Source organism: Amborella trichopoda, chromosome 6 (assembly GCF_054954075.1).
Source record: "Amborella trichopoda isolate Santa Cruz 75 chromosome 6, AtrichopodaSantaCruz75HAP2 v2.0, whole genome shotgun sequence".
NCBI classification, from domain to species: domain Eukaryota; kingdom Viridiplantae; phylum Streptophyta; class Magnoliopsida; order Amborellales; family Amborellaceae; genus Amborella; species Amborella trichopoda.
The window spans coordinates 41,856,948-41,865,000 of NC_142341.1; the positions used below are offsets into that span (position 1 = coordinate 41,856,948).

Genomic DNA, 8,053 nt, shown 5'->3' on the forward strand with positions numbered 1-8,053 from the left:
AAAGTTTCTTCTCTTTTAACTTTGGGCCTCTCAATTATACCTCATTATACAATTGTAGTCCTCAATATTGAAGTTTCTACTCTTTTAACTTTGAGGGTGATACATCGTTTATGCAATTTTTTTTCTATTTAACTTTTGAGCCTAATTAATTATACATTGTTTATGCAATTTTAGCATTCAATGACTGTTGACCGTGTTGTCCTATTCTCCATACGAAAATTGTTTCATGCAGCTTGGACTGTAGTTTTACATAATCCATCTTAAAGAGGGATGCAAGTAGTTGTTCCATTTAAAAACAATAGAAACTAATGGTCCCAAATGTTTTATTACTAGAATGGTTATTTTTAGTTTCTAAAATTTATTTAGTTTTTCATATTTATGATTTCCATGTTAGAAATCACATGCCATTAAAAATTAAGTCCTAAAATCTATTTAAAAAATATATTTATTAAGAAGCCGGCATTTCTGCATACGCGAGCTTGGCAGCATAGAAATGGGGTCCAAAAAAAGTGGCTGGTGACCAAAGTGCTTTACGTAGGGTTAAACCGGGTCTTTGTATGCTGCTCTCTTTCCTTGTGAGCGTTGAACTCTTTCCGCGCTCTCTTGGAAACATTCGTGTGGATGAGCAGATATGGAGGGAGACAGAGTCGGAGATTCGTCGGGTTTCAGTTCACACGTCGGATTCCACACATGTTTTGGACAAAGTTCGAAGCGTGTGGGCGCCTCTTCCACGCCGATTATTCTCTCAATTGATGAGATGTGGCATCTCAGTCCCTCCCCTTCTAGAAACAAAGCCTGTGATTGCGGGTGAGGTCGTATTTATAATTTTCCTCCCACGGCGATGTACAGGTCAACTGCCACCAAAAATTCAAACAGTACCCCCTTCCATGGAGCGAGAGGGGGACACACAAATATATCCCCCCCATTTTAGAGAGAGATACTCATTTAGAGAGAGAGGGGTTCTGGATGTAGTAACCATGGAGCTGAGCCGACTCTGCATCATCTTACCAGCGGATGTCGACGAGATCTTCACCGGAGATGACAATTCTGGCCATGACATCCCCCCAAAGCACCAATCGTTGTGCTGCTCGATCTCCGGCCTCCTTCACCGCTCCCTCCTCCACCTCCGAGATTGGACCCGGCGCTGCAATTGCTTCCCCTCGAGTCGTGCTCATAAACCCCTGCAGTTCCATGACACTCCGGGAATTTTACTTCCTGGCAAGGTTCATTGCAACAACCCGAGGATCTTCAGTTACTCTGAGCTCTACATCGGGACCAACGGATTCTGCGAAGATGAGGTTTTGGGGAGCGGGGGATTTGGACGTGTGTATCGTGCGGTTCTCCCGAGCGATGGCACCACTGTTGCTGTTAAGTGTGTGGCTGAAAGGGGTGGAAGCAGTTCCTTCGAGAAGACGTTCGTGGCCGAGCTTGTGGCGGTGGCACAGCTCCGCCACCGAAACTTAGTTCGTCTGAGAGGGTGGTGTGTTGAGCGTGATGAGCTCCTCTTGGTTTATGACTACATGCCCAATCGGAGCCTTGACAGGATCCTCTTCCAGAGGGCAGAGGGCACGGTGACACTTGATTGGGGGCGCCGATGCCAAATTGTTTCAGGGCTCGCCGCCGCGTTGTTCTACCTCCACGAGCAGCTGGAGACACAGATTATCCATCGGGATATCAAGACGAGCAACGTGATGCTCGACTCTGGCTACAATGCGAAGCTCGGGGACTTCGGTTTGGCGCGGTGGCTCGAGCACGAGCTCGAGCCCCAGTCGCCCCAATCCCCGCTCATGTCGTCATTGTCCTCGTCGTCCTTGTCGTCTGTGTCAACTGCTTACTATTGTTCGCAGTTTCGGCTGGCTGAGACCAGTAAGATAGGGGGCACCATTGGGTACCTCCCGCCAGAGAGCTTCCGGAAGCGCAACGTTGCGACTGCTAAGTCAGATGTGTTCAGCTTCGGGGTCGTGGTGCTTGAGATTGCTTCGGGAAGGCGTGCAGTCGATCTCACCTTCCCTGATGAGCAGATCGTTCTGCTGGACTGGGTCCGCCGACTCTATGATTCTGGGAAGCCTCTCGAGGCCGGGGACCCTCGGCTGCCGGATGGCTCGTACGCCCTTGCCGAGATGCGCTGCCTCATCCACCTTGGTCTCCTCTGCAGTCTCAACGACCCACAAGCTCGGCCCACCATGAAATGGGTCAATGAGGTGCTCTGCGGAGACATAAATGAGCTGCCCTCTCTTCCATCTTTCCAGGGTCTCCCTTTCTACATCTCGTTATCATCAAATACAGACACAACCACAACCACCACCACCACCACCACCACCACTGCCACTATAATCACCACCGCCACCACCACAAACTATGTAACCGCTCATACCAGTAGCTCAGCCTCTAGTGGAGCCTCTGACTGGAGCTCCGGCTCAACATCCCTTCCAGTCATGGTCGACACCCCACGAGAATTCACCTACGAGGATCTGGCTGCTGCCACTGACAACTTTTCGAGCACCCGAAAAGTGGCAGAATTGGACTTCGGCACAGCCTACCATGGCATCCTGCCCAGCACCCGCAGGGCTCACATCCTCGTCAAGCGGCTTGGTTGGAAGACGTGCCCTGCTCTCCGGGATCGCTTTGCCGGAGAGCTCCGCAACCTCGGGCGCCTTCGTCATCGCCATGTTGTGCAATTGCGTGGTTGGTGCACCGAGCGTGGTGAGATGCTCGTTGTCTATGACTATCTCGCGGGCCGCTCCCTCTCGAAGCTCCTCTTCCACCAAAAGACCACTGTACTGGGATGGCGACACCGCTACCGCATTGCACAGGCCCTCGCCTCCGCGCTGCTTTACCTACATGAGGAGTGGGAGGAGCAAGTCATCCACAAGAGTGTCACCTCATCGTCCATCGTCCTCGACCCTGACCTCAGCCCGCGGCTTGGAGCGTTTGCTCTGGCAGAGTTCCTAGTGCGAAACGCGCAGGGGCACTCAGTGTCTGGCACCGAGAGCTCAGTGCGTGGCATATTTGGTTACATGGCACCAGAGTACATAGAGACAGGCGAGGCTTCAGCCGCGGCCGATGTGTACAGTTTCGGGGTTGTGCTTCTGGAGATGGTGACAGGTAGAATGGCGGTTGACTTTCGGACGCCAGAGGTGTTACTGGTGAGGTGGGTGCGTGCGATGGAGGGGAGGGAGTTGTTGCACGATTGCGTGGATCCTCGGCTCGACGACGAGTTCGATGGGTCTGAGCTCATGAGGCTCGTGAAACTGGGTGTGGTGTGCACTAGGTTCGAGCCCAGGGTGAGGCCAAGCATCAGGCAGGTTGTGAGCATTTTGGGGGGCAATGATGACTGCTTGAACTCGTTGCTTAGAGGGTCTGGTGGGGAGAGTAGGGAGGACTGGGAAGCAAGGCATGCTTGCTCCTTGGCTCTGGTTAAGAGAATACAAGGACTAGGTATTCACTAGAAATTTGGTATAGAATTGAGGATACAAGTTAGTTACAGTTACTTGCGAGTAATGTTCTTGTTCAAAGATTGTGAAATGATAGGATGTATTCATATGAATGGAGGTTTTCACAGTTTTTGTGATGCGGATGAATGATGCCTGGCAGCTTGCTATTGAGGTTTACTTCATATGGCAACTCACATACACATAAAATCAGGGTTTTAAAAATGGGTCTAAACAATCAAATTAGAGCCTACCCTCAAATGTTTCAATGGAAATCTTTGTGTTAGTTTTAAAATATATTTTTATCTTTAATTATAAAATTTAAGGCTTAGAAAATAGTGTAAATAAAGTAGATCTATAAAAATTTGAAAATCTTGAAAATTGACGGTCCAAAAATGCATCACTATTTTTAAAATTTGAAGTCTATTTTTTTTTCATGTCCATGCATCTTGATGTCAGATGATCAATTTGAGGATATTTGGGCATCAAAACAACCTCTTGTAGTGGAATTTTGGAGGTAGGCTCTAATTTGATTGTTTAGAGCCTCGGCTCTGTATAAACCTCTTAAACCTATCCATATCCATGTGAGATTGAGTTGGATTGACGATTCTGATTTGGCTCGGCATAGTTGGGCTAGTATAGATGTAAAGGGTTTGAGTAAAACCGGGGAATATTTGTCAAATGATTTCGAATAACGCATTATTGTGGTTTGCGAAATTTTTATGATGAAATAACATAGGTTGAGGACTAAAGGATTTTAAGGGGACCTAACTTTTTTATCCGAGAGAGAAAGGGAATGAAACTCCGAGCATTTCAGAAACTTGATTTCCTATTAATGTGCACTACCCTGTTTTTTATCTTTCAAGATTTTTGTACCTCCTTTTTTGGTCTTATGAGTGGGCTCAAGGTGCTTTTTGGTCTTATGAGTGGGCTCAAGGTGCTTTTTGTCTTAAGGTGCCAAATGAAATATTGGGTTAGATTCCTACTAGGTCACATCTTAATATTCCAAAAATAAAATAAAATTAATGTATTAGTTATTTTCTCGTTTATATTTTTATCTCAAGATCATTTGTCACCATCTTGTAAAGGTAAATGGTTTCCGTATTTTTTCTTTTATTTCTAATCTCTTTCGTTATTTATTTTTCAAAGTGTTAATGATGGAAATAGAGCAATGGACATTACGTTGAGGCACCTGCCCCCCAAATCACGAATGCTCCGAACCCATTCCCAATCTCTCCCTCTCTCTTTAGGGTAAGCACCAGGTGAGATTCCCACTTTTATTGTTGATCTTCTGATCTCTGAAAAGCCCCATTTCAACCCTCATTTCTTTCTCAACAAAACCAAATTGGAATAACCCATAAGAAATCAATTTCATTTTCTAGAGGGAGGGCTTTGTTTGGGACCTCATTAATGCACTTTTGGGAACCGCCTGATTTTTAAATAATCCGGCGATTCCCAAATCCTAGTGAATAACTAATCGGAGTATTGACACTGTAGTAAACCAAATGATATCACGAAAAAGGGGCGATTCTCAATTTTGTAGCAGAATTGGATTGCACCACCAATAGTTTTGATCCGACTCGGGTGATTCTGAATGGATTCGATTATAGGCTCCACTATATTTTAAACACTGTAGAAATTACATACATGCTCTCACACTTGCATAAAACACATGACCATAGTGGAGTTAGGGCTAGTAATGGGCCGGGTGGTCGCCCTGGATCCTCGCCCTAAAATAGTAGGCCCTGGGCCACAAACTGTGGCTTAGGGGCCTGGCTTACAACATTGCTAGCCCAGTTCCGTTTGGCCCGGCCATATAAGGGGCAGGGTTGGCCTGGTCCATTGCCATCCTTAGGTGGAGGTGGGGCCACATTTCTTTTTTTATCTCGTCCTCTCTTTCTCTTAGAAATTGATGTACTAAGCTTAGTCTCCCTCTCACACCGTAGACCGGTTCCTACCCAAGAATTATTAGTCATTTGACAATGTGTAAATTGGTGAATTTAGTAGCAAAGTCTCTTGCTTTATGTTGTGATACCGAATCTTGTCAAGAAAAAGTATGCAATAAGACTACTCATCTTGTTGTTCCGAGAGGTCACATATATCTTTATCCAATGTAAAATTGAAATTAAAAGCAGAACCCAAGCTGCTGTCTTCCACATCTGACAGTTAAGATTGATGATGACCTTATGGCATGAAGGTGACATAGCATCCGAACCTAGTTTCAATGCTTCCCAACTTAGGTGGCAATGGACCCTGACCCGACCCGGCACCCAAGGACTAGACCTGATCTGGGTATGGGTCCAAAAATTGGATTTGGCGGGTTGGGTTTTGGTCTGGGTCTACGTCTAGGTCTGGGTCCATGTATGGGTCCAAAAATTAGACCAGGCGGGTTGGGTTTGGATCCGGGTTCGATCGGGTCCGGATCCAAAAATTTGACTTGGCAGGTTGGGTTTGGGTCTGGATCCGATCGGTCTGGGTCCCACACTATATTTTTGGGTCTAAGCCCTGGTCCAAGGCCGGTGAATTCAAATCTAGTTGGGACCAGGTCCGGGTCCCATATCATTTTTTCGGGTCTGGGTCAACACCAGCATCCATGTAAACCTTTCCACTACTTGCACCAACATTGACCATAAAAAAAGAAAAAAGAAGTCCTTTGGAATGCTATATTCTCGGGGTTTCAATCAATGTGGTACTTTACCTCCATACTCCTTAGCCCTTGTAATGAGATTGTCCCATGGATCAACCCTATGTCTGTTTTCATGCTCATGCTTTTGTATTTTTAAGGCCAATCCTGTTTTTGTTTTTTTTGTTTTACTGTTAATAAGAAATCATTGAATAAGAAAGGTGTACAATGAGCAATGTACAAGAAGAAAAGAGGCAGGGAAAGAAGAGAGAGCAAAAAGCATAGGAGATGAGAGAAAAAGAAAGGAAAGAAAAGAGAATAGGAGAGAAATGAATAGGGACGTAGCCCTCAAAAGGTCAGGAAGAAGCTTTTGCTTGAGTATCCGCATTGTTCCTTTCTTGAAAGATACGGCGGAAAGGAACGACTCTAGACAATAAGATGAGGCGAATTTCAAAAACGATAAGTCTGTATTTCGAAGGTGTCGAGGTAGGATTTGAGTACCAGCAGATTACGTTCATGGAGTCTTCCTCGATGACAATCTTGAACATTGTTCTTGAAGCTTTAAAACTCCAATTTTGATTGCCCAAAGCTCTGCTTCATTAGCAATCATGGGCGAAGTGGCACCGATTAAGAGAAAATAGAAGCTCCTGTCAACCTTTTGTTCTATCAAAATTGAGCTTAAACCATCCTTCATGTGGCAGAATTCATATAGAAGCTCTCGTCAACTTTTTGTTCCAATTTGGGTGAGTGTGTCGCCGTTTCTAAGGATTTCTTCTCTAGAAAGGGGTCTACAAAACTTCTAAGCCTGAATCCAAGAAACGAGCCTAAATCTGCCTTGCTTTTAACAATTTCCTAAGAGCACTGCCTATCAGCAATAACTCTGTTGTTTCTTTCCTTCCATATGTGCCAAAAGAAAAAGGAAAGGTTACTACAACTACGTCCTCCACCATGTTGAGAAAAGCTGGTTCTTTCTGATTATGGAGAATGCCTACGACCACCATATATGACAATTGAGGCGGTGTTTGGGCTGCTTGGTTTTAAGTTTTCAAGTTCACATTAAAACAAGGCACAATTTAACTCAAACCCATAGATTTGGTTCCACTCACAAAGAGAATCATTATTCAATGGCTTCTTTTCTTGCATAGAAGAACATACAATCTAGTTATAGTTATGGTTTAGGATAGTGAAGATCCATTCCAAGATGAACATGAGCTCTGGTGGACATGTCACAGTGTTAAGACTGTGATGTAAGACCATCACCATACCAAAGATCACTAAGTGAGACCAATCATTGGATATGTGGTTAGTCTTATCTGCCGAAGATGCCATAATCTAAGAAACCAGAAAGTCCATCTCAAAACTTTTTTAGCACCCATAAATTGCTCTTGCTAGGACAAAAGTCTGAGAACTAATATTCTACAAGGTTTATGCACATGGGTTTTAACATTTGATGAGACTAAATTGAGTCATAGATTCATATTAATTATTCTTGGCCTCCACTAATCAGCTAGAAACTCACAACCATTTGATTCAATGGACAATGTCTAAATTTAATCAAAACATCGATATGAAGGAACATCTTAAGTTTTGGGCCCATGTTCTTCCCTCTAAGTGAGATAATAAGAGACAACAATATTTATAACCATTTCCTTAATGATCTTGGTTGTACTATCCATATTTCTCTACAAATTCATTGTGCGAAGTGGATTTATTGTGATGCCTTTCATTTTAAACTTTCTAACAAGAATACAAAAATATTGTATACTCTATATTTCGGGGAGTAAATATACATTTTTGTGATGGGTATCTACCTGATTAAAGTCTTAACAATGAGAGGGTTTGCTGGATATAACATTATAAAGAAAGGTAGATTCAGATTCTTCATAAAAGGTACCATAGAGAGAGAGAGGGGGAAAGAGATTTTTCCTGAATTTCTATGAACTGTCTGATGATGTTATTTCTCTCTCTCTATCCCTTTCATGTCCAGTTATGCTCTATA

The 8,053-nt window shown here is 44.2% G+C and overlaps 1 protein-coding gene across 1 annotated transcript; it reads left to right on the forward strand.

Annotated features, from left to right (window-relative positions):
• Positions 1 to 847: 847 nt before the first annotated feature.
• On the forward strand, positions 848 to 3,611 carry AP4.3A (protein kinase family protein). Its single transcript, XM_006840087.4, has one exon. The coding sequence runs from the start codon at positions 888 to 890 to the stop codon at positions 3,447 to 3,449; it is 2,562 nt and encodes an 853-aa protein (XP_006840150.4). The 5' UTR covers positions 848 to 887; the 3' UTR covers positions 3,450 to 3,611.
• Positions 3,612 to 8,053: the final 4,442 nt, after the last annotated feature.

Bases quoted from the DNA above. Each gene is read 5' to 3' on its own strand.
- AP4.3A (XM_006840087.4), top strand. From the start codon at position 888: ATGGAGCGAGAGGGGGACACACAAATATATCCCCCCCATTTTAGAGAG.